Raw genomic sequence first — 27871 nt, forward strand, 5'->3', positions numbered from 1 at the left:
AGGCTAACCACCACCTGAACAACTAATAGTCTGGCTTCAGATCATGCTGCAGCACAGAGAACACCATCTTGCATATCATGGACAATGCTCTCCCCTTCTTGATGATCCTGGTGCATCTCTTACATGCCTTCAACACAGTCGGCCATCCTACCCATATACACAACCTCAAGTTGCGAATGGGATACACCAGCAGTGCCCTTGACTCTTTTGTCTCCTATCTTTCCAACTGATGTCAGTTTGTTCATATGGGCACCTCCAGGTCTCAAAACCTCCCTATTTCATGTAGCGACCCCCAGGGTTACATACTGTCTCATGTCATCTTTAACCTCTACATGAAGCTGCTTGGTGCTCTACTCACATATAACAGCATCAAAATTCACCAATATGGGGATGATGCACAACTGGACTTGAAAGTCTCCTCTTCTTCAGACATCCAAGACCTCAAACAGTGCTTACTAATCTGCCAGACCTGGCTGGGAAGCACACACCTGAAGCTTGACCAAACTAAGACAGAATTTCTGTTATTTGCCAAGAACCACAAACAAGATACAATACAAATCTTGCTCAATGACGTGAACCTTGATGACTTCTAACCCTAACTCTCATCGAATGGCAACTTACTTGGATTCACCCTTGACATCAGCCTGTCTCTCAAGAAATACATTGCCAAAAAACAAAGGCGACCTGGTACCACTTCTCTCTTCTAAAGAAAATCAAACCATTTCTTCTAGAAAGCGGCCTCCGAACTGCTGTTCAAGCCCTTGTACTCTCACATCTGGATGGTGGTAATGCCCTACTCCATGGCCTCTATGACTCCACATTGGCCACCCTTAGTGGCGTTCTACAGAACACAGGACAACTCATCCAGGGCCTGAAGAAATATGAACACATCGTCTGCATCCTGATGGAACTCCAGTGGCTCCCATTGTCAGCCCACAGTGCCTTCAAAACCAATTGCATCTGTCATGAAGCTGATGACTAATGGAGAGTTTTTTGCTGCAACTCAGTCCAGTGGCCATTGCCTTAGTCTCCCAGAGCTATGGGCAACCCCTTCCAGTAGCCACATTGCTGCAGACAATAGGTAGCGCCTAATCAGAAGGCATCTCTCAAAAAAGGCCCGGCATGGAGAAAAAAGTCTGAGGGTAAAAAAACTCAGAGAGGACATGGAAGTCCCGGACTGGAACGCCGACCAATGTTGACCTGGACTCGAGGCTGGAGTCACTACTGGAGAAGAAAAGATCCTTCCAGAAGAATTCCAAGGAGGAACCTGGAGAAGACTGGAGGAGCACGTCAACCCAGAAGTAAGATGATCGGATGAGATCTCGCAAAGCCCCAGGGGAGAACTGCCACTCAATTAGGAGCACTGGAGGAGGACAGCAGGTCTACACAAAGTCTTGCAAAGCAAGGGATGAACCAATTCCTCTCCTTATATAGGCCAAAGGAATGGGAAACACTTAAGAGTCCATGTTGGTTTGGGGAAAAGGTTATAGACAGCAATATTGTGACAACCAACTTGAATTTGGAAAAACATTATTCCTCACAAATCCTCACAAGGTTTTGTGGGAGAATGAAAGGACTGGAAATATGGAGTCACTGATGGTGTCTCCTGATAGAGCCCTCCCAAGGTAGAGTTTAGATTGTGAACACAGAGGCCCATTCACCGATTCCCAGCTCTGCGGAAGCCATGTGTCCCTCTCACCAGAGGTACCCTCGGGACCCTGAGAGCAGTCCAACAGCATCATTTAAAAAAGCCTTCAAAAAGCACCCCAACTACCTTGCAGATGAGCTTACCATCTCTGTGGTTCTTGGCACACCAGCAGTAAGTACACTATCAGATTGCAGACTAAGAAATGTAAAAAAGAAAAAACAAGACAACAGGCCTTTTCCATCTATGCACCCACAATCTGGAAGTACCTCCACGTATCCATAATGACTGCCTTATGTGCTACTCCAATATAGCAAAGTGTAGAAGACTTACCTCTTTAAAGGACACTACATCACAATGCATTAACCGTCCACAAGTGAACTTCCTTTCCTATTACTCGCTGAATTTAAGTTTCCTTTTGACCATGTACAGCACTCGCTGCCTTTTGGCTAGGTTTGTCCTATAGAAATAAGATTGACAAACTGCAAACATACATAGAGGACGCGTAATTAATCGTTTTAATATCAGTATTTCCGTGTCAAGGAGTAATGGGGAATTACCTAAATTACTCCAATTAAATTCACACCTGGGCCTAGTTTTTTCAAATCTGTGCCACACAGCCCCACTTCCTTATGCTTCTGTCATAATTCAGTGAGTTGATGTTGAGATGCACATTTGATGGTATGTGCCAAAATAAAAGAAAACCCTGTTACATTATTGGGAAATTGGTTGATAAAAAGCACATGGCAGGTCTGGTGATTCCAATGAATAAAACATGCATTAGCAATGCCAATAGGTCTTGCTTTTTATTTATGTTGTACTTAGCAACTGTTAGTTTTTTTATGTTAAAAGAGAATCATCTTGTATTGAATGGTAAGTATTTGTACAATATGGTTAAAATATAATAGATACATATATTGACATGCAAAATTAGTATAGAAATAATAGAATAGAATTGTAAGATTTGTGTTAATTGAAAGCAAATTATTATGCATTTTTATAATTAAGAATAAAATAGTTCTGCTTTGGTTTTAATTGTGCAAATATGTACCTATGGTAAGGAGGTATGAATGCTAGGTAGCTATAATAGATGAGTGTGGTAGTTTATTATTGTAGTTGAGGTATGTTGGGCAGGTAAGTTTGGTAGGTGTGCTAGTTTAGGCAGGATACATTAGGCTTGATAGGTAAGGTGAGTTAGGTAATTAAGTATAGAATGTTAAGCGTGGTATGTATGGTAGGGAGGCATGTTGGGAGCAGGGTAGGAAGGTGTTGTAGTTTAAGTATAGTAAGTTAGGTAGGTATGTTCAATAGATAAGGGATGTATGTGTTGCAGGTAGACTAGATATTGTGGGCTAGTTATGGTAGTTTAAGTGTAGTAGGTAGGTTCAGTAGTTCAGGTGCAGCAGACATGCTAGGTTAGGTATGCTAGGTTCGATACAGTAGGTTGGGTATAGTAGGCAATTAGGTATGGTTGGTTAGACATGGAATGTGTAGTAGGTAGGTATGCAGCGATGTTTGTTAGTCTGTACGGTAGGTAGGTAGGTATTATAGGTTAGATCTAGTAGGTTAGGTAAGTAGATATAGTTGGTATGGTAGGTTAGGTACGATATGTAGATGTGGAACGAAAGGTATTGTACGTAGATTAGGCAGGGACCTCTTAAGGATTTTGGGGACTTGGGCCAAACATATTTTGGGGGCCCCGTTCGACACAATTTTGAATTTCTGATCCAACTTGAGCTCTTTTGTGCCCTCAGAATTTAAAACAATCTGTTTAAAAATTATTCAATGTCATCAGGGCAAGACTCTCTGCAGAACAGAGCTGGATCAATCTAGGGGCACCCTGAATGGCAGGGGCCCTGGGCGAGATCCCACGTTGCCCCTGCCTTAAAATGTCTCTGAGATTAGGTATTGAAGCTATTTATTTTATGGTAGGTTAGGTATGGAGGGATGGTAGTATGCTAGCTTGGTTGTGGTAGATAGGTACTGTAGTTTAGCTATGGTAGGTATGATAGATTATATATGGCAGGTAGACTGTCTCTCTACTGTGAATGGATGAGGTAAAGAGGTAAATGTGTAGTTTTCAGATATAAAGTAGTCCCTCATGCTGTACAATGGAAGGCAGAAAATGCATCAAACTGCCACAGCGAGGTGAGGGGTGGTGAGAGGGAAATACTGCTGCTAGCATCACAGCTGACTTAATGTTCAACATAAAGTGCCTATAGGCATCTACCACACGTCATGGGGCATGTGGTTGGGTATGGAGCCGGTGGCCTCCTGCAGCCACTGGTATTGCCCCACTGTCTGTTTCAAAATGAGACCAATGGGATCTGCTAGTGATTCTGAAATATCTCATAGGAATCTTGCCGGTTTCGATGAGTTTTCTTTAAATGTGAGTGACCTGTCTTTTTACAGGCTGCATACCTAATGTTCTGTGGCCAATGGTCTGAATAACTTTGCATAATTTATAAACTGCACAGTTTGATCATTTTTTATTTATTCTACAATCTCTCTAGGTAGCCAAAACAGTTCCAGCGAAAGCAAGGACAATGTGAGTACAATTAGAGGTTGGTCTCTGAAAAATTAGCAATGCAGTAATGAATGAGAGACATTTTATTGTTATAAAAAATGTACTGTACAAGGCTGTGTGCGTGTTTTTGTGTGTTCGTCTTTCTGTCTATTTGTGTTTATAGATGTACTTGTTGGCACTTTAGAAAAATAATATATAGTTACACCATTGGGGGGGTCTATAAATGTGGTCATGCAATTTATATTATTTTGCTGAATTGGAAATAATGATTCACAGGCCGTGAAATCATGCAGCACATAGTGCTAATTTCTAGGGCCGAGACACAATATATATTTGACATTCTTTTTACAATTCTGCTGCCAATAAATGTATTCATCAGTGGGTGCTACTTTATATGACATAGTCACATCAGGTCAACAATAACCCCTGCCCCATAACATACCCAACATCCTGCAAATAACACACAGACACCAGTGTTAGATTGGGAAAAGTTGCTGCCGGTTTATTACATACAACATCATGTAATCACGGTGGGTTATCTTACAGGCGATCTAAGGGCAGGCCGCATTCTCGCCACCCGCCCGCCTGATGAGCCAATGGGCACGGTGGCGAACCACCCATCTGCTGTGCGATTAAGGTAATAACTCTACTCACGCCCCTTGCGGGGCGTATCTAGGCAAACCCCCGTTTTTGCTGAATTGGAAATAATGATACACAGGCCGTGAAATCATGCAGCACATAGTGCTAATTTCTAGGGCAGAGACACAATATATATTTGACATTATTTTTACAATTCTGCTGCCAATAAATGTATTCATCAGTGGGTGCTACTTTATATGACATAGTCACATCAGGTCAACAATAACCCCTGCCCCATAACATACCCAACATCCTGCAAATAACACACAGACACCAGTGTTAGATTGGGAAAAGTTGCTGCCGGTTTATTACATACAACATCATGTAATCACGGTGGGTTATCTTACAGGCGATCTAAGGGCAGGCCGCATTCTCGCCACCCGCCCGCCTGATGAGCCAATGGGCACGGTGGCGAACCACCCATCTGCTGCGCGATTATGGTAATAACTCTACTCACGCCCCTTGCGAGGCGTATCTAGGCAAACCCCCGGTTGCACAGGCACACAACCGCCCGAAGGACTACTGGGGCGCCGATTCGGGTTCCTGGATCTCCCATGAGGTTCCAGGTTAGGCTCTGGCACCCCTATGTGCCCGCTGAAGTACAGTGCTGCACCTCTCTGCTTACGGATCGCCCTGTAACTCCGCCAAAGCTCGGGCAGCGGCCCGCTGCCACCCGGGCCCCCCACCACTTGCTCCTATATTACCTGCAACCTTTGCTCTGAAGCGCCTCTTTCAAGTCCAGGAGAAACAAGTCCAAGCCAACCGGTGTGAGGTGGACCCCATCCGCCTCAAAATAACCCTTGATCTTGTCCTGAATCATTTCATGCCTGATGAAAGCCATACCCCTCTGTTGGGTGAATCTTCTCATAGCGCTATTGATTCTTCTCCTAGATTTATCTATTGCTTCACCAGACTTGGCGCCCCGCCACACCCTGCACGGCACAATTTCTGACCACCAGACCTCGCACTATCCCACTATACTGCAGATAACCCATAGGTCAGTTTTCATCTTCTGCAATAGCGCAGACCTCCCTATGTTTGTTAGGTCATTACCCCCTAAGTGTATGAACCAAGTGTTGAGGCGGAGGCCCTACTGCAGATAGCACTTCCTTTACTCTATGCAACAGGCTGTTCCAGCACATGCCAGGGAAACCCAACCAAACACACTCCGTGTCCGTGAAGCCCTGTGTCCAGTTCCTGATCGCTGCCCACCGACCCAAACTGGAGACGGTGGAATGCCTCAAGACCCACACTCTTGACCCTGTCAAAAGAAAAGACACAAATCACTCCTTTATATTTATTGAATTTAACAGATGTACACACAATTGATTACTCTATATTATTGACTTATTGTTAGCAAAACACACTAAAACATTGCACACCAATATTTACACTGAATTGAACAGGGTTGGGGCACAGCAGGCCACTCATGGGCGGATGTACCGCTTGTAGCACCGTGACTCCCAGCGTCCCACTTTCTGAACACATGCCGGCTGCATGTCTGCCTTGAAGGCCGCAGTCGCTGCCCCTATTCTGAAAGAGAGGCTGGAAAACTTCTTCCCCTGACCCAACAGTCCAGCTCTGCCGAGGCATGCTAACATGATTTTGTCCATTTGATACTTAGTGAGTGGGCTTAGATCTGCATGTATCAGGAGGTAACCCTGTGCCACTGGACGCTGGGCGAGATAGGCCTGAAGGACTGATACCGGACAACATCTATGGTCCCCGAGAGGGGCCAGCACAATAACAGCCCCTTTACCAGCTTGGTCAGTCTTAGACCGCCTGAGTGTGATGGACAGACCCTTGTCTATGCTAACATCTGCCACCCCTAGGGCGTCCCCAGAGTTGTCGGTCCATGAGCGTGACAATAATTCGCTGCTTCGGAAGGCTCTAAAAAAGGCTAGGCAGAAGGCCGCCACAAACAGGGACGCCTCAAACTGCGAGTCTGCTACTGCCTGCAGAACATCTAGCATGGATTGTAACGTGGGAAAGTCAATGGGTGACCTATTGTCTGGAACCCTCGGTTCGTCCCTAGCCCAGCCCCTCAGCGCTGCCGTTATCACAAAAGACTTAGCAGGATCCCTAGCCCCTCTCAATCTAGCATCATGGCTGATAGCCGCCAGGTGGCCGCAGACCCAGGAATGAGATTTTCCCTGCTTCTTAGCCCAAACAACAAAGGCTTGCACTCTGTCCTCAAGAGTCAAGGCTGCCAGGCCCATCTCCTCAACAGCATTGTGGAAATGTGCCAGGTGACTCCCATAGCGCTTTCTCGTACCTGGGGCCAGAGACCTCTCCCCCAAAGCTCTTAACTCCTGCTCCACTCCGAGATGCGCCAAAGTGCAGGAGGGAAGGGGGTCATCTCTGCTCTCGCCCGCGGGCATGCCACCCGGAAACGGTCCCACTAGAAACGAGAAAGAGCGTCAGCTGCTACATTCTTGACCCCCGCAATGTGCCTAGCCCTAAATTCAATGTTGCAGCGCAGGGTCCTACTGGCTAGCTCCCTCAGCAGGCAAAGGACCAAAGGGCAGCTGGCTGTTTGCCCGTTGATGGCCTGGACGACTGCCATGTTGTCTGACCAAAAAAGGACCTTTCTATCCGACAGGGGGCCAGGCTAGAGGTGAAGAGCTATGACAATGGGGAAGAGTTCAAGGACTGTGATGTTGGAAGTAATGCCGCGCTTGCGCCACGCGTTGGGCCACTCCTGTGCGCACCAGAGTTCGCCCAGGATTGCATCAAATCCCTCCCTTCCTGATGCGTCCGTAAACATGCTGATTTCAGGGCTGTCTACCCACGGGGACCTCCAGATAACCGTCCCATTGAAATCAGACAAGAATTCTGCCCACATTACCAAGTCTTTCTAAAATGATGGCGCTTTAACACCTTGGCAGTGGCCCTGGCTAATCTTCTAGCAAACACTCGGCCCACTGGGATGACCCTAGCCGCGAAATTAAGCTTGCCCAGGAGGCTCAGGATGACCCCCAGAGGCGCTTTGTCCTTTCCTAGCAGAACCTGGATGTCCAGCAGGGCGTCTCGACACGCCCTTAACCGTGTCTAACTCGATGCCCAGAAATGTGAGAACCTGTGCCGGGCCCTCAGTCTTGCCAGGTGCCAAAGGCACTCCCAGGTGTCTAGCCAGGTCCGTGAAGCATTGCAATCCCTCACTGCATTCCTGCGTACCCTCCCTTCCAATGAATAGAAAATCATCAAGGTAGTGGGACACTGCTGTGATGCCATATTTCACAGAGAGTGCCCATTGCAGGAAAGAGCTGAAAGCCTCGAAGAAGGCGCACGAGACTGCGTAGCCCATAGGCATGCATTTGTCGAAGAAGAATTCCCCTCTCCACTTGAAGCCCAAGAGGTGCTGGCTCTCAGGGTGTACCGGCAAAAGTCTGAAAGCTGCCTCTATGTCTGCCTTCGCCAGCCATGCCCCTTTCCCTGCTCTCCTAACCAGATCAATGGCCATGTCTAACGAACAGTAAGAAACAGAGCAAGCACCCTTATCTAACCAAGCATTCACTGAATTGCCTTCGGGGAAGGAGAGGTTATGAATCAGTCTAAAGGACCCCGGCTCCTTTTTGGGCACCACACCCAGCGGGGATACCACAAAGTCCGGGAGGGGAGGGGTTTGGAACGGACCAACTACTTTCCCCCAAAGGCAGTTCATTTCGTATCTTCTCACCCACCACTTCCGGGAGGTCTCTAACTGACTTCAAGTTCTCCGAATCCCTGCTGACCATAGGACCCAGGTAAGGTATCTTGAAGCCTTCGCGAAAGCCTTCTGCCAGGATGGCCCTGTCCTTCCCATTGGGATAGCACCTCAGTAGGGGCAAAAGGTTGTGTATGATAATGGGGGACGGACCTTTGGATTGGAGGGGAACTTCAACAGCTGGGGCCGCTGCATGCAAGGCGGTGGCCTGGGCGGGAAGGAGCGAAGGAGGTAGGGGAGGCGAGGAAGGACGGGATAGGAGTGGCCAGACAATGGAAGGGATGTTACTTGTCTTTACTGGTGGGGCCTGCTGCTGAATCGCGCTTGTCGCATGCCGAAGCGGGGTGGGCACCACTGCATTTGCTGCAGGAGTGTGCAAATCTGCAGGCCTTACCCCACGTGCAGTTTCCTCCGTTGAACAACCTGCAGGTTGCTGAGGAACCCTTCTTGTATTCAAAACAACAGGAGCTTAGAGGGTAAAGCTAGTCATAGGTCGCCCTCCACTCAAAATGCAACTTGTACAAAAAAGACCTAGACTTTATAGGCACTTATAAATTTATCTTTGTTTGGGGTATACCATTTGTTGCATTATCTTTGCAAACCTTCCTCCCCATCTATTAATTAATGGGGTAGTTGGTATGTCCTAGGATTGTGCCTCCTTTAAACAATCGCCTGGTTCCCAATAAATACAAATCAGTTGTGGGACAACACATAACACACACACTTTAGTGTCAAATTGTGATGTGCAAAAACGAAAAAAAGTGTGTGGGAGCAAGATGGCACCTCACGGGCGCACCACCAACGGGACCCTGGCAGGTACTCACCAGGATAGCCCTGTTCTCATCATTGGCACCATCGAGCTCGAAAAGAAAAGTGTCCAGAAACTCAAAGAGAAGAGTTTTGTGAAAAGATGCAGTGAAAACAGACAAAGAGGTGACCAATAAAGTGTCAAACAACATGTAAAAACACACACACCAACACAGATATGCAATTTTATTCTGTATCTTGTGTTGGGTATGGGGTTAAAAAAGAAGAAAGTAGTTGTGGTTATCAACTATCCAACCAATACTACTTTACTTGCCGACATGTTTCATTGCCAATCGAATTTTTGGCAATTTCATCAGGGCGTCATGTATATTAAAGCCACTGCATATGGACAGATTAGTCTTCACAACTGAAAAAACATAAAACACACTTTTGTAATGAACCTGCTATCGTAGCGCGTGCCCAACTCAAATCATTTGCATATAGCTTAATGATAATTACCCTCTTGTATGCCTGTCTGTGAGAACTCCCTACACCACGCCCCCCTCGAAAGGACCGCCTGAATTGCCCTTTTCTCTCTGAATTCTGACCCTTGCTTGCCTCCACCTTCCTCTCCTGTGAGCTACCCTTGCCCCCGCATCTGTCCTACCTTTACCCATGTGCTGCATCCAGAGCCTCACTTCCATTTGGTCCCAGTCTAACTCAGGACAAACAGCCATTGTCTTTCTGAACTCAGTCATATCTGTACCAACCCATTCCTGCGGTCGATTCCGCCTCCTCAGTTATGACACTCGCATACTGGAAAAGTCCCTGAGTCTGCTCGGGGAAACGTTCAGTAATGACTGCCGCTAAAATAGAAAAGGCCTGTCTCCAGTTCTTGATCGATTTTTCCGGCCATGCCTGAAAGCAAACGTTCTTATCCTCCTCCTTGCCCCCCATTTTCCTAATGTCCACCCCCTCCGCCCCCAGCATGAGGAGCGAGAAAATGTCAATGAACTCCGTACGCCAGATGCCCTCCTTGGCAGCCAGCGGCACCTGCCAAGCCAGGAAGCATTTGCCCGACAGCAAGGGTGCCATGGTCATTAGTGCCGCCGGGGCGGGGGGTATTGGGCTTAGGGGGGAAGCGAGCGCAACAGGGTGCGCGGGCAATGCCGAGGTGGCTGGGGGGGCAAGGGTCAGAGCTGAGGCAGGGGGCGGGGTTAGCACACAATCTGACTGGGCGCTAATAGCCGCCGGTGCTGCGACTGCAGAGGGGGTAATGCTCGAAGCGCTGCTGGTGCATGCCCCTCCCTGGTCCGAGAGCCCCCCAAACTTGTGTCACCAATGCGTCGACTGAGGCCAAGGGGGCTGGCGCTGGTGCCACCGACCCAGCCCCAGGCGACCCCGCAGCTGCTCCTACCGGCAGGGTGGACGCCCGTAGGCCCGCTCTGACCTCTGACATAAAATCAGTAAGGGTGTTCGTGAGCTTACCCAGATCCTCCAGTGTGGCAAAGTCCGCAGGAGGAGTGACTGCCGGCGGGATTTGGCGTGCCCTGCCTGCTTCCGGAGGGGAAGCGGGCGCTTGCACAATTACGTTCCTGGTCGGCTCGGGCGCATGGCTTTTGGGGATCGGGTCCGTGGGAAAATCCTTCACTGTAGGCTTCTTTAGTCTCTTGGACCTGGTGGGCCCAGTCTCCTCAATTATCTCCTGTTCAGGTGCTGGAGGCGATGGGCCGACCCCGGAAACCCTGGGATTGTTGGCATTCAAAAGTTCACTTGCCCAAGCAACCCCATTAGTCTTCATCAACTCCAAAACTGCTTTCAGCTGCGCATCCTGTGACGGTCCTAGCCCGGAGTCGTCGACTTGAAATGTCTGGGAGAAGAGCGGGGGGGATCCCTGGCTGTTCATTCCAAACTTGGGCTCTTTCCCTGCAAAAGAAAGTGACTGTGAGCTAACCAAGGACCGGTGTGTGGCCGCAGACGCCCCAAAATGCAACGTAGACCCAGCCAGCACTTGCTGAACTGGGGGGAGACCAGAAAGGTCAAAGGACATGGCAGGGAAAAGAACAGCGAGTATAAAACCCAGATCATATGACATGGTTGCGGTGTAGAATAATTCAGATGCTCCGACCAACCCTAACCCTATCCACAACCGCCTATTGGTAGCATTGCCGGTCTGTACGCCCCACACCAACCCATCCAGCTAGCCGCCTGTAACACAGGGCACATGATACATACCTCTGAGAATAGTTCCTGGTGGCCCAGGAGGGGTAAGGGTGCGAGCAGCAAGCGTGATGAGGAACGATGCGGGCACGAATCGGTCTGCAAGGCAAAGGAATGCGTGAGTAATGTCCCCTGGAGGCCGGAGACCATGAAACCTTGGGGTTACACTGCCACACAAACCCACACTTCTGAACCACAGCGGACGCCAGCCTGAGCATATAACAGCTGCCTGAGAGCAGTAAAGAGCAAGAAAACAGCGATGGAAAAAACCCAGATCATGTGACTGGATGGTAGTGTTAGCTAGATTCAGATGCTTCGACCATCCCCGCACCCTTCATCGACACCCCTTATGTACCACCGCTGCCATGTAAACCGCACACAAACCCTTCCTGCCAACCTCAGATAACCCTGAGCTCGCCATACATACCTCAGGCGGATAGGTCCTGGTTGCGGGGGGGGGGGGGGCGAGCGGAAGGCGAGAGGATGGTGCACGGCCAGACGATGCGGGCAAGAATCTGTCTGAAAAGCAAATGTGTGTATGAGAAGATTTAATGACTAGGCCTGATAAACCCTAGGCCGCCCAGGGGCCCGCAAGACCCAGGGTGTCGCACTTTGACGACAATGCACACTGCCTAGTGTCAGCCTCGCTACACAGAACTCATTCAAGTTAAATAGCCAAAGGGAATCATCCCAGTTTTACCGTAGCATGAACACGATAGCTAAAGGAATGGTGCACTGCCCTTGTGCATCACCAACAATTTCCAACGGAATGCAATGTCTGCCTAATAAACTACAAGTCCATGCCATATCCCATATCAGTGTTGAACACTATTACTGACAAACACCCCTTCCTCAGTTGCCACCTTACTTGCTAACCGACTGACCCATAACCATGGGCTGTAATCGTGCGGTGCCGCAGGTCAGAACTTCGTGCTTCCCACCCCTTTTACACGACATTACTACCACGTGCCCAAGGAGAAAAGAAACATTGTAAAATTCAATAATGCCAGCGTACATTTTCTAGGATGCCTACGCCGGGGCACGAGCCTGAGTCATCCGGCCCAAAGGCAACCGCTTTGTTCGCCCCGCTATGACCTCTCACCTTGTTTGTGTTTCAAACATATATTGTTCATAGCGACCAGTTACACTAGGGCTGCTCCAAAGTCTAGAAGTGAGGTTGGCAATGGGAAGAATGTACAATAATATAAAAGCTCCCACGGTTGGAACCATCAGTAACGCTATCGTTTTTATTGCGTAAACAAGACCCGGGCATCAGGGCGCTTTCGATGGGCACAGTTGCATTCATGACGGACACGTTCATATTTTGGCAAAGTGAAATACATGATTTGCCCAGGAACACCGGATGTTCGAGCCTCCCCCCAGACTCAAACCCGGTTCCCCAGATTCAAGATTTGCCCCTCTGGCCGGTAACTAAACCCACTTACAAATACAGCAGTCATAATAAGCATTAAATGCAAGTATCCTTAGTTCTGAAATCTATTTGCATTTTGGGAACCGCTTGACTATGTTTTTGCTTCCTGTTCTGATTAGTTCTGATGAACCTGCGTTCAGTGGCGGTTGACGGTAAACAGTCAAAATATCGAGTTCTTAATTTCGACCTACACTTATATCGAGTTGCTAATATCGATGGGACAGAATATCGATGTCCAGAATATCGATGGCCAGAATATCGACCCTAAGGTAAGTAATATCGAAATTACTAATATCGATAGCATATATATCGATGTAAGTAATTTCGATTTACTAATATGTGTTAGAAATATTAGTTAAGTATTTAAATTAATTGTTATAATATGTGTTTAATATGTTTTTATAATTTAAAAATATATAAAAGTAAATAATATGTTTTACTACCACAGCGGGTTGTGGGTTTATAGGGGAATAGGGTGGGAAGTAATTTATTTGTAATTAAATAATTATTTTTCAATGATTAATTTATTTTGCAATTAAATATTAATTGGCAATGATTTATTTTAATTGATTAATTGATTAATTAATTGATAATTTATGTATATTTTTAACTAAATTATATGTTTTACTACCACAGCGGGTTGTGGGTTTATAGGGGAATAGGGTGGGAAGTAATTTATTTGTACTTAAATAATTATTTTTCAATGATTAATTTATTTTGCAATTAAATATTAATTGGCAATGATTTATTTTAATTGATTAATTGATTAATTAATTGATAATTTATGTATATTTTTAACTAAATTATATGTTTTACTACTGGAGCGGGTTGTGGGTTTATAGGGGAATAGGGTGGGAAGTAATTTATTTGTAATATTAATTAATTTTGGGTAAAGGGGTATTTTTAGGGTTCAGGGTCAGTTTTCAGTTTTTGGGTAAAGGGGTATTTTTAGGGTTCAGGGTCAGTTTTCAGTTTTTGTGTAAAGGGGTATTTTTAGGGTTCAGGGTCAGTTTTCAGTTCTTGGGTAAAGGGGTATTTTTAGGGTTCAAGGTCAGTTTTCAGTTTTTGGGTAAAGGGGTATTTTTAGGGTTCAGGGTCAGTTTTCAGTTTTTGGGTAAAGGGGTATTTTTAGGGTGCAGGGTCAGTTTTCAGTTTTTGGGTAAAGGGGTATTTTTAGGGTTCAGGGTCAGTTTTCAGTTTTTGGGTAAAGGGGTATTTTTAGGGTTCAGGGTCAGTTTTCAGTTCTTTGGTAAAGGGGTATTTTTAGGGTTCAGGGTCAGTTTTCAGTTTTTGGGTAAAGGGGTATTTTTAAGGTTCAGGGTCAGTTTTCAGTTTTTGGGTAAAGGGGTATTTTTAGGGTTCAGGGTCAGTTTTCAGTTTTTGGGTAAAGGGGTATTTTTTGGGTTCAGGGTCAGTTTTCAGTTCTTTGGTAAAGGGGTATTTTTAGGGTTCAGGGTCAGTTTTCAGTTCTTTGGTAAAGGGGTATTTTTAGGGTTCAGGGTCAGTTTTCAGTTTATGGGTAAAGGGGTATTTTTAGGGTTCAGGGTCAGTTTTAGGTTTTTGGGTAAAGGGGTATTTTTAGTGTTCAGGGTCAGTTTTCCCTACTGTTGCACCCACTGGAGTGGGAATAGTAATTATTGTTAAGTAATTATATATTATATATGATTTATCATTTTATTTTTTTATTAAATATGTATTATTATTTTTTTAACAATTATTACATATATTTAAATATGTTTAAGTAATTAATAAGTATTATTTACAGTTTTTTAATGTTATTTTAAATTTAAAAAAAATCGATATATTTAACAACGATATTTTTAACATCGATATTAATTTTTCGATATTTTGGTACTTACCATGTTGTACATAGGGCGTCGATATTTTTGCTATCGATATAATTACGCCGATATTTGTGTAGGTCGAAATTCTGTCTGTCGAAATTCTGTCATAGATCCGCGGTTGACACCTAACGTGCAGCGTGCCACTCAAGAGAATGCTTACCCGGTTCCGAAACCGTGTTGGAGTCCCCAGAGAGCCAGCTAGCCCCTCTGTGATCCGATTTTACCTACTGTACATCCCATGTGGCCCTCACCGCCTGCCGCAAACTGCAGAAAGGGTGAGGTGGGGGGGTGACGAATCACCTACACGCGGTGCGCCTGAAAGCCGCCTGGAAGCCGCGCCACCGACGGGATCGCACCCCAGGGACAGGCTTGGTTCCACGCGCGCATGGTACATGGCCGCACGCGGTGGCCAGGCCGCGCCGCTACCACACGGCGAGCGCCCCGCTCTCAATCCCTGCCCCCAGTCCCCTCCCGCATGGCTAGGCAGGGAGGGGGGCTGGCGCAGCAAAATGGGAGAGAAGACTACAACTGTTGTACCGTGGCACACAATGAGCCCCAAGAGCTCACGAGGGTGCTGGAGTGCCTGACGTGAACACCCCACAGCACACGAGTTCCACCCGGCACGTAGACCCAAAACAAGTCGTGGACCGGTGGCAGACAAGGAGTATCCCCAAAGCCATCAACCTGTGCCCATGCGGGCGTCCTGCACAAAGGTTGGACAGGGGCGAAAGAGGCGCCGGCCCCCGGGGGTGAGGCAGGACCCGAGGCCCGGGCAGAAACCTGTGCAGTGGGCCGGGGAACACCTGGCACTCCCCCCCATGTGCCCCCGCGAGAAGTGAGCGGTAGCAGGAGCCCCGCACTCCACCAGGCCAGCGAGGCATGCCCTCCCTAACCCCGTGGCCACGAGATCGTCTGGAAGGGGTCAAGGCCGACTCTGCACCCCCTCCTCCACAGCGGCCCGATGCTATGCGGGCCGCCTAGCCCGGCTCGACCTCCGAAAGGAGGGAGTTGGCAGAGGGGGGGAACAGTCCGAGGGCCACTCACCTCAAAGTCCAGAAAAGAGTGTCCCGTGACCCGACGCGCGGCGACCGGAGTGGCAAAGAGGCTAGTAAAATGGCAAAGGGAAGTTATATACCCCTCGCCATGCTTGCTGCCCCGGACGCGCGTCACTGGCCCGCCCACCCTCCCGCCGGGCACCTCCTGCCCGGGGAGGAGGGGTACCAGAGATGGGGGGTCGGGGGAAGCCCTCTGGGACTACGAGCCCGCCCTCCTGATGGCCACAGGGTGGCTTCGGGCAACAGTAATTCATTTAATTTCTTTTTTATAAGTCATTCATTATAATGGATACAAATAAATAATTACATCTTCTTTTGGGCAGACTGATCGGCTTGAATGTTTTAGTATATCAAGGGGCCAATTACGATGCAGCCCGGAAAGGCTTTGACTAACGGACGGAGCCTTCCTGGCCGCATCATAATGGCTGCTTGGTTTACATTCCCACTGCCGCCTTACAATGCTGGTGGTCAGAAACTAAACAAGCTGGTCATTCCGGCTGGCTTCCGACAGGCTCAAGGAGCCTGTCGACCAGTCAGAACCGGCTCGTAATCCCAGAGGACCTTTCCTCCCTTGGGATTAAGATGCACAGTTTCCGGCATGGTTTCCATGCCGGGTTGTCCGACATTGAAACCTTGTCCGAAAGTGTGTTTGGGGGCCTCCAGCAGGGCCCCCTTGGGTGCGCTGCCTCCAGTTGAGGGCCGAGGGGCACCCCTGTTGATCCCTGCAACCCCTGGCAGGCACCTTGAAGTCCCTGCCACGGGGTGCAGTGATGAACAGCACTTCCCATTTCTCTATGGGACCATGTATTACTGCCGGTTTACGGCTATAATGTATGCTCCAATAGGGAAATGCAAGAATGCGACCGCACAATCGCATCCTAATGAGGGGGTCAGGACTTCCGAGCAGAGGTCGGTCGGTCCTAGGACGGAGTTGGTGTCGGGCGGAAGCAATTCTGCCCATCGAAATCGGCCTCATAGTGTTTCCAGAATTAACTGCCTAAATAATGTGATTTGAAAATCTGCTTTACTCTTGCCTAAATGGATACATTAATGATAATTAAGGATAATTGCTATTAACCTGTTATTTATTTTCATTGCCATCTTTATTCTCTCCTAATGTACATTTGAATTGCCCATAAGCACTCTTTCACAATTCACAGTTGTAGATAGGTGTGAACTTTGGGGCATATTACCAAGCAATAGCGATAATTATCGCTATTGCTTGGTTAGAGACAAAAATTTACCGCAGCGCTGCGGCGATTTTTACCGCAAATAAACCTTGGTATTACCAAGGTTTAACGCAAATGCGGTAAAAATCGCCGCAAAGCATGAATATCGCTGAAAAGTCAGCGATATTCATGCATTAGCGAGCTAATGCTCTTAGCCATGTTATCCACCTCCCATTGGATAACATGGCTAAGAACTGCTCAGGGCAGGTGTTAGCTTTTGGAGATATTCCCGCTTAGCGCGAATATCTCCAAAAGTTGGTAATAGGAGATAGCGATGTTAGCGACTGTTTTCAGTCTCTAACATCTTGGCACGCCCACTTTGCATCTCATTAGTGATAAATATCACTGACATGCAAAGTGGGGCCCAAGATGGTCGCTATCTCCTACTAGCTGTCGCTAACTGGTGTTAGCGGCAGCTAGGTAATAGGGAGATCATTTTATCTCCGCTTTCTTGGCTTTTAAAGCCAAAAAAGCGGAGATAAACCCCTTGATAATATGCCCCTTTGTTCTTCCCTCACAAAATTACGAGAAAGGTGTGAGGTATATGGTGAGTAACTGCCTTGCCTGTAACGGTCGTAATGGTACTGCAAAATGTTTATTTTATTGAAATCAGCAGTTTATATGGCAGTTGAGGAATTATGACGCAAATCGCTAACTATTCAATGTTTTTGTAGTCTTACATATTTTGATTGCTCTTAAAGTTAACCTTTACAATTTGTATTTCCAAATGTATATTTCGATTTTAACAGTTGTCTTCTCACTTTTTATACTATGCCCCCCTTCTTAATAAAATACTTACGAAAAATAGCCCCTGGTTAGCTGCACGTTTGAACAACCATTAGCAAAGTCAATCGACCTGGTCTTTAATGGCAAACCATGGAGCTACTGGCTTTAGCAGTGCTGTGTGTGTTAATAACAAATACCAAAACCATTTAAAGATGGCCTCCCATGTGTGTACACACATTGGTGGCCATCTTTGAATGTTTTGGAGAGTTCTACAATTATTTATCAATGCAAAAATGGCCGGTGCATAAAAGCAGACCGTTGACCATCTTGAATGGTAAAAAGAATTATATAGCATTGCAAAAACATAAAAAAATGGCTGCGTGCGAGTGTGCCCAGACAGGTGGCCTCCACTTCAAATACTGTATTTATAACTCCATTCAAAAATACCTGCTTGATCATGTGCACAGACACGCACCCCACGCTGAATGCCTTTTGATGTACTTTACAATTAACTATAATGATAAGCTTAACTTTAAGATGGCCCAGCTAACAGTGCAGATGGGTAATGCAGCGCATTTCAAGCAGCCGCAGTGGTTCGGGAGCAGTTCCTGGAGAACTGCCAGATCCTTGCAAAACCCCAAAAATTATGTTTGAAAGGGGAAAAAAAGGTTTTTGGAAGAGAGAGCTCACATTGTCCCACCAGTACTGGACTGAAAGAGTCTCTTTGTATGTTGTCAATGGTTGAAGTGCGTTGACCCTCTGCCTCATGTATGCTGTAATGGGTGGAAGCAAAGTGTGAATGATAATTTTACAGGCTAATGGATGAAGATTGCTGACCAAAAGCCCCTCTTTGTATGTATTTTATAGAGTATTCTTTAAAAATAAAATATTCTGGCAGGAGAGCTAAAACTGTCTCAAGAGAAGGCGTAAAATCTAGTCAGTGTGACTCCTGCTCTAGCTACAAATGAACTGTTCAGTTTGTGGAGAAGTTTGGCTCAATGGTCAGAGCGGCAGACCCTAATGCAGAGGTCTGGCCTGGGACCAGGGTTCAATGCTGTTCTTGGGCTCAATTTACTCGGGCCTGATCATTCTTGCCTCTGTGCCTGTTCTAATCATGGGTCCCACTCTGCAACTCTGGGCAATAGCTTGCTTAATCTCGACAACGGCCCCAAAAGCGCTGGGATGCCTGGCTTCACCTTGGGGGTGCCCAGAAGTGGGCATTTCACAGGGAAAAGCCAGGAAGGGTTCCACAGCGGTATGCGTTACAGCGCCAGAACACCCCAGTTGGGGTATTAGTGCGCTTTACAAGTACAAATTACATTTACATTTTAAGCCAACACATGCTTAATACAGTCCCAGTGACGCTAATTGGGTAGTCCAGTGGGAATATTTTGCTAAAGATTTTGTTTCTGTGACTTATAGCAGTTTTTTTCGCATGCTGATTATTCCGATGGGTTTTATCGTCTATTATTTAACAATAAAAATGATGCTCCAATTCTCACCATCCAATATGCTATGAACTATCAGAAGTGTTCCGCAGAAATAGAAAATTGCCCTGGTAAGAGAAGATTAGCTATCAGAGCCTTCAGCCATTATTTCTGAGCATCCCATTTGGTAGAGGCACCCATAGCCTGTATGTTTTTAATGGTAAAACCATGCACATTTTTGTTTAATTTTGATTTGATGATTACTAACGCATACAGTAATGTGGGACATCAGTGCGTGAGCTTGTGCCCAAGAGCTGGACCAATGTAATTTGAGATCTTTATTTTGCCGAATGGAGAACTCATGGCAATTAAGTTGATTTCCGGCTTCGCGTGCATAAATGCAAAGACGATTTGTGGGAACAGATAGGACCTCAGCAAGAATGTTAATTCTTGGGCAGAAATTGAAGTCACGCAAAGTATAGATTAATTCTAACTCAACAAGTGCAAAGGAATTGAGCATATATGGGACGAGGCCGCTACCGGCATCAACACTGAGGGAGGATCCGGGATCTTCAATTTATATAGTCTATGATCTCTTGTCTTACAAAAAGAACTAAGCAGGTCATAGTCAGTTGAGTTAGTTGAATGTTGTATAAAGGTGTCTAATGGCACGCATTATTTTCCGAAAGAGGCTGGACTTATGACTAGAGGTGTCGTTCAGATACATGAGTTCAAGAACCGCAAACACATAGATGGACTTAACCCACTTCCATTTTAGAAACATTTGAATATCAGTCTAAAAAGACACAAATGTTGTTGAAGTTAGCAGAAACCAATCATACAATGTCAGTTGGGTCATTTTTTATTTATGCCAAATTGTATTTAAGAATAAAAAAAATATGAATACAGCTTTTTTTCTAGTATTCTTAATTAACAGAAATGGATCTATTTACATCAATATGACATATCTAATTATCTGTCATATGGTTTTGTGTCATGTGAGATCACAAAACACCATTTGTATATTTAATTGGTGGCAAGAATATGGATTTAAGAGTTATTTCGTTTTTTAAAATCTTGGTTGGGTTTACTTTTAAAGTGGATGAAGACACTGTTTCCGGGTTTGACTTGGAGAGAGCTGAAACTTGTAGTCATAGAGAAGAGGTTTAGGTGGAGGACAAAAAAGGTGCTGTATTTGTTAATATTGTTATATGGTTTAGTTTCCATGTTCCAAATTTGACATCTTCGGGCAATGCCCAGTTGAGTGTGTTTTTGAATATGTATGTTGTGTGTGTGAGTGTATGGTTGTTTAGTAGTATATGTTATACAAAAGGTTGTCTTGGGGTGCAGCGAGATACATTTTCTCACAGGCTTTAGGTCACTTGAGTTTAAGGAACATACTTGGGATGGGACGTGGTAGAAGTATTCCAATAAGGGATAGCCACAGGAAGGTGCTGAAACCCTAGCTTTGCCCTTATCACCCCTGGCACCGCCCTGTCTCCTGCATTTTCTTTCCGCTGTTTGCACTCCTTACCCATTCAAGGCAGCACAAACCAGGTTTTTAAGGGGTGAAGGATGGGAAAAGGTGTAAACTTTTTCATGTAATCAGCAACACAGAGAATATGTACTGTTGCTCCTTCAACACTTGGCATTTTGATTACATGTATGAAGAGAGATCACTTAGCCAAAGAGCTAGTTTTTTTCTTAAGGTGTCAAGTGGGGCTATACTTGAATTAAGGCTGTGGTATTCCAAGATCAAAAGGTCAAATTCTTGTGGATATTTGTCTTCCGCAGGCTCAAAAAGATGGCACCAAAATAAGGCACAGAATACATATTGATCCAAGACGACATGTTGACCCTTTCACCACTGTGACCCTTCGCTGGCCTGACAGTACGCACTATAACCTCACCTGGTCATGTGGTAGGTATTTGTGTGTTGTGTTTCTGTCACACCAATTGCTGATCTTTGTGAGTAGTCCTCATGTAATTACATTTGCCCGTGGTAGTCACCTTTAATTCACATTCTGGCTTAAACAACCACATTTGAGATTTGTATTTATTTGTAGTGAAATTTTTATACCCAAACTCATCTATTTATTGTCAATCAAAAGAAATCAATAACATTTTCAAAAAGTAGGTGGATGTACTGAATTCGTACAAGATGTAGCTGATAAAATAAAAAATAAATTGCACACTAGAGAAGTAGAATTTAAAACAAGATAGTATTAAAGATAGCTTTACCCTACTTAACATGTAAAGACTGCTTTGTCAACTAGATGTACGATGCTAGATATACCCTGCCTATTTGTGCACACAACTATATGCATGCTTTTACGGGAAATAGAGCAATGGTTGTGATCTATTTGACTCAGAAAAATAAGTGTGCCATGTCTGGACATGTGTGAGAAATTGGGTTGTTAATTGACTGGGGTGTGAGCCCTGGTCAAGCAACAGCCACGATCCCTTGCAGGGTGCATCACAAAAAATCCCTAAATTAACCTGAGCATAACCCTGGGTAGCTTGTCACAATAAACAGTCAGGCGTAATTTAGAGGCAATGTTTCAAGTATTTATACAGCACACAAACAATAATAAAGTGAAAACACAACCAAGAAAAATCTTAAACCAATGTAAAGAAAAATAGAGTACATTTTAGTAAATCGTTTGACATCAAAATGACAAAAATCCAATCAGTAGAAATGGAGTTAAACATTTTTAAATGTTAAGGTTCAAAATAGCTCCTAAAAGATCAAAGTGCCAACCGCATACATCTAGTAGTGTGGGACCCAGTCAAAGTTGAAGATAAGGACGACCGCGATGGAGCGATGTTAGGAAAAGAGAAGTGGATTGGGCCTGGTCAGCGGTTATCTTTCAACTTAAAAAAACTTCTTTAGGAAAAATGTCTGAGAAGGTAAACTTCAGTGGGGCAAGGCTGCAGGAAGTATCCAAGGAGGGAGCTTCATCGTAAGATGGCCTTGGATCGAAATCATAGTGAAGATTTTTACATTTGGACTTAGTCTCTGAAATGGAAGTCGAAAAAATCTAGTGGGACAAGGCGGAAGGCTGTAGTCGAAGACAGTTCCATGAGGTTAGATACCCTTTTGGCGAAGAACCGCTGGGATGGATTTGCTGCTGCGGAGAAAGAACGTCGCGTGAGAATCCACAAACTCAATCCGACCAGCAATGCACTTTGGGCGGATAGGCAAGCAGGCTGGTCCTGGTCTCCTCCTGTTTCACAGGACATCTTTTGGACAAATTTTGTCTGAGTCCTCAGATGTGGGACTTGACCACCAGGGCACCTTTACCACCACAAACTAGGGTCCAGGACTAGTGGGACACCTCTTTGGGGTTCAGTACTCATTGAGGCTTGCTTGGTCCAGTTGCAAGTTCAATATGGTGGGAGCCTGTTATGGCCATGTTGCTCTGGACAGGAAGTGAGAAAAAAAGCTCTAGGAGCCACTTCTGTTAGTCCTGGGTGCAGGTGTAGAGGCAGGGCTCAACAGCAGGACTGGCCTCTGAGGGTTCAAGGCAGGCTTCAGGCAGCAAAGCAGTCCTTCCAGGTGCAGCAGCAGTCTTGCAGAGTGCACATCATGTCACAGCAGCAGGCAGCCCTCTGAGAGTTCTTCCGCAGGTCCAGTAGTGAATTGAAGAGTGGGGCTGAAGGTCCTATTTTAATATTCTGGTGCCCTTCTTATGGAAGGTGGGAGAAGCTTTTGTAAAGGTTCTTTGAAGTGAATGGAATTTTCTGACTCGCCTACCCTCACTCCAAGAGCCTGACCTGGGTCTCACTTGCTTGGGCCCCTGCTCTGAAGCTCAGGAGGCTGCTGATGGAAATGGGTGGAGAAGGAGGCAGCAGACTGTGCTGGGCCAGCTAGGGCCAGTTAGTCAGTGGCGATCAAGCCTGTGTACTGGCGCTTCCTGGGAGTCGAACGTTGCTAATTAGAGGTACAGGAAATTTTAGGACATGGTCGCTGTGGGAGCAGGGTCACCGACAGGAGCCTCTTTGGCCAATGTGAGGGACCAGTTCTGGATTGACCCTGTGACACCTGTTGCCCCTCCTTGGCTCTTTGCTGCTGATGGTGCAGGCACCCATGGGTTGTACAATCTCCTGGAAACTTTTGCTGCTGGCCTGAGCCCATGTGAGCCCCTGCGGACGGAAGACACCTGATGGAACGACTATCATCACTCCTGTTACACACTGCCGGACGTCCTTTGAAAATGCTCTTATCCCAAGGGAGCCCACGACATGGGCAAACTGACTACTATGCAGATTTGCAGTGGCAAGCCAAAAAGGACCTCCCAGGTCCCCTAAGCCCATGCACAGAGAGGCATGCATGGGCACCTCAAAGAACGACAACACAGGGGCCATCCTTCCAGGTATTGTGGAGTTTCGAATGGCATTGTAGCAAAAGATAGATACCATAGCGATAGACATGGACCTCCTCAGGATGGACGGTTTCAGTTCTACAGCAACAGATAAAAGCTATGCGGAGGGTCGTTCATACAACAATAACATCAGGATGGTGGAATTGCCAGAATGGCAGAACTGTTCGTGGAGGATTAGCTGCTGATGGTGGTGCTTCCTAAAATGCAGTTCTTCACCATTGAAAGGGCCTACAGGGTACCCTCCCGTTAGCTGCCCCCGGGGCTTCCCATGGGCCAAAGCTGGTCAGGTTGTTCAACTATCAGGACTGGGACAACATATTGTAGAGGGCATGCTCCTATGGCCCCTGGGAACTCAAAGGCCACAAAATGCACCTTTATCCTGATTACACTGCCAAGATACAGAAGCGGCTCAGATTCTCAGGGCCTAAGCACATGCTTAACTACCTGGGTATCACCTATGGACTGAGCTACTCTGCAAAGCTCCATATAATGGCACACAAAAGGACTTTTTTACCCCATTCGATGTATGGTCATGGCTGGAGGACCAGGGACATGATATATCTTATGCGTGGAGGGCCAACCTGGAGATGCCCCATGGACAAAGACACAGGAGGAGATGCCAGTGGCCACCTCCCGGGCCCCCATGAGGGAATGTGCAGTGAAGAAGCAAACAACATCCGGGCTCGGAGGTAGCCCTTATTTTCACTGGGGAACAGTGAACCGGGGACCGCCGAGGGGGACTTTAATGCAACTTAGATGAACCACCCATGTCACCCCAGAACTGCACATGACTTGATCTAACATCTCTGCGCCTACTACACAGTGTCATGCTGGCTCACCTGATTCTTGAGGCATGATCAATCAGATGACCTGGGAATATAACCCTTTCCTAATGGCAGTAGGGAAGAACTACATTTAAGTTGTATTCATTCTAGACTTTGCCCCCTACAGCCCCCAGCGCTTACACAAGTATTTCAGGTTTATGTTCAAACTGTTTATTTTGTTTTTGTTTTTAATAGTTCAACTTGCCAAGGTATGTTCCCACTTGATTAGGGGAGGGGGGATACTTGCTCATGGCCTGACTGCATTTACTCCCATGAGACCCTTCTATTACACTTCCCACAGGAAGCTCTCAATGTCTTCCCCCGCACCTCCTTCACGCATATATGGTGCCGCTGCTTTATGCCCTGTATTCTAATGTATGGACGGATACAACTTCCTATCAAATGAACGTTAGAGATCTAGGTTCCCAGACAAAACGCCACAAAGTATTCTGCTTTCTCCGCAGATGCAGAATACATGTACCCTTCTTACAGTAGACACACAAGAAAAATCCCTGAGCTTTGTTACATGCTGAAACGTTGGAGCGAACAACTGTTCACACTGGTTAATCTGTATGTGCTAGGGGGTGTATTATTATGGGTCTCACGTTTGCCCCCAACTACTATATTCCATGCATATATTGATCCAGAGGGCAGATATATACTAGTGGAGGCCACTCTTGATGGGAGGTCCATCTCCCTTGCAAGCCTAAATGTCTCTAATGTCAAACAATTGCACTTTCTTGATGCTTTGTCCCCGCATCTACACAGAAACATTGATACACAAAAGCTATGAGGAGGACACTATAATCAAGTCCTGGATGGTGACTTAGACCGATCAATGGCGCTCATGTCATCGGGTCCTACTGGGCCACTAACAGAGGGTTTCAGAAGGTGGGCTGCACACTAGGGGCTCATGGGTTTGTGGAGGGACTCCCATCATGAAACTTGTGAATTTTTCTGTTATTCTGGTGTGCAAAAGCTCCATCCCCTGACTTAATACTCACTGTTTACAACACTAAATACCTATGTTGCACTGTTTTGGGCCACAACCCTATCTTCTTAACCATGACAACATGGCACCAATGAGAGGCAGTACTAACATGGCACCTACAGCCAGAGACACTACCCAACCCCCATTCAGAGCTGCTCTGGGAGACACAATAGATGACTATTTTAAGAACAATGAAGGCACAGCCATGCACACAGATATAGAATGGGATACCTTTAAGACAATGATCATTGAATATGCATCCAAATTTCTTGTGGTGCCAGAAAGACCCTGGTAACTGATAGAAAGACTTTGATGTGTACATTATAGAGACTATCTTGCTTGCCGACATGGTGAAGGAGATCGGACAGGCCACCTCCTGCTGTGGCTATTCCGGTCAGATACACCGCAGAAACCTATTGGGCCATACGGACGTCCAACGCTTCGATCATCACCACACAGGTGAACATCAATGATGCTTTGCTGAACTATTATAAAACAATATATGTGGTGGATAGGACCCGCCCCCCCCCCACCTTCCCACATTGGCTGATTTTGTTTGCATCTATAAGAATGCCACAGCTTACGGCAATGTGATCAATAGTCCTAAATACTGATTTTAAGGTCCAAGAAATCGAGCTGGCTAAAGATCAGCTGGCGAGAGGTAAAGCCCCAGGAGTGGACGGTTCCCCTCTGAGTTTTACACCTACAGACCAAAGTTAGCTACCCAACTGCATGTTATGTACACAGGTGCATTCCAGTGGGGGAAGCTACCAGAATTGACAAGGGAAACCACTGTTGTGATCCTACTAAAGTGAGGCTAGGATCTACTTGACATAAAATCCTATGGGTGGTGTGAAAGTACCCAACTCAGAAACGTACTATGTGGCTGCACAACTGGTTTGGATGGCACAATGGCTGGCAGTTGATTCGGACCAGGAAAGGTAGGACATAGTGCACCTCATAGGCAGCAGGGAATTTGTGAGGACCCTATACCTAAACACCAGGCCAATGGTACCATATACTAGAGCACTCTGGATGATAAAGACCTGTTGGAGCCTTTATACAAAGAAGGCATGAATGAAGGCTCCATATTCCCCTGATCTCTTACTATGGGTGATGACAACACCGGTGAAGGTAGCTGAAAAGCACACCATATAGGTCTGCCATTGGACTGACATCACCAATTTGGGGTATATATACATTGGACGTGAGTTTCTTACGTTCACTGTACTTATGAAGGAACTCGGGTTTTACAAGGGTCAGTTCCAAACATACAGTGCTGGAAGCCACCTGGGGAAAGGAAGCAACTGAGCCTGTGATGATGCAGTATTATCCACTCTACTGACACGTGGGGTAAAACATAATACACACCCATGACTGCATTGAAAGTGAAATGGGAACAGAAGATACATAGGAAAATCCCCGGCAAAGAGTGGGGCTCGATTCTAGAATACACCAAAGGAGTGAATAGCTGCCCTTGATCCAAGTATACACAACTTAACTAGTTCCAGTGGAAATATCTTTCCCCAGCATGGCTGGCTAGGATCTACCCTGGGCTCCCATCAATATGTCAGAGATGTCAGCCGACCAAGCCCAACTTCTTCCATATGGTATGGGACTGTATACACATACAAACCTATTGGAGGATGCTTTTGGACTTCTTGGCGGACCTCTCGAGGAGGCCCATGCACTTATCGGTGGAGGGGTGTTTATTGTGGAGATTTACAAGACTGGCAAAGGCTAAGCACACAAACAAATTCTTGGACCTCGTGCTGCTCTTGGGAAAACAGAACATAGCGATGAACTGGAAAGCCGGTGCAGCACCAGTAGTGATGAAATGGGTTCAGCAGCTAATAAAATGGTGTGACGCAGAAGTTAACATTCTGACTCGCATATATCAACAAACAGTGAAGGGGACTCCCACTACAAACTGGTATACAATATTACTGGCACTTCAGGCAAAGTCAAATAAGATGCCACCGAGAATACGCAAGGGGGGGTGGTAACACCACGCTGTAATTTTACATGATTTGACATATGATGACCATGTTTGCCACATGGTATAGGGAACCTGGAATATCATGCCCTATGAGGCCCTTTGCTATTATGTTTAACCAAAATCGCAACATACTGAACCATTGCTGTGGAAATGTAAAAGTGGGGGTTTAACAAATTGCAATGGGAGCTGTTTCTAAAGAACAGTAGACTGTATATTAAAATGATGCAAGTTATGAGTTTGTCCTTCACATTTATGACTCTGAACCATAACCAGGCATGAATGCTTAATGTCCAATTGCATATAATTATATGTTATTACTTGCCTTGATGTAGGCGCGTGAATGTCTAATTGTGCCTTTCAAAACTACCAATAAAGAGCTTTTTAAAAATAAAAAAATTGCCCCATATGACACTCAAGATGTGTATGCCATAGTGAACTTACAAATATAAATATGTCCTACTAGGTCCTCAAAGAA

The 27871-nt window shown here is 46.0% G+C and overlaps 1 protein-coding gene across 1 annotated transcript in view; it reads left to right on the forward strand.

Moving 5' to 3' along the window:
* The window catches only part of LOC147673997 (polycystin-1-like protein 2), a 915503-nt gene that overhangs the window by 207951 nt on the left and 679681 nt on the right, over positions 1-27871 (forward strand). Inside the window, exons 9-10 of the mRNA XM_086945086.1 lie at positions 4159-4193; positions 20992-21118. Coding sequence (XP_086801212.1) covers positions 4159-4193; positions 20992-21118 — 162 coding nt within the window. The remainder of the gene's footprint in view (positions 1-4158; positions 4194-20991; positions 21119-27871) is intronic.

Source organism: Lissotriton vulgaris, chromosome 12, assembly GCF_964263255.1.
Source record: "Lissotriton vulgaris chromosome 12, aLisVul1.2, whole genome shotgun sequence".
Taxonomy (NCBI): Eukaryota; Metazoa; Chordata; class Amphibia; order Caudata; family Salamandridae; genus Lissotriton; species Lissotriton vulgaris.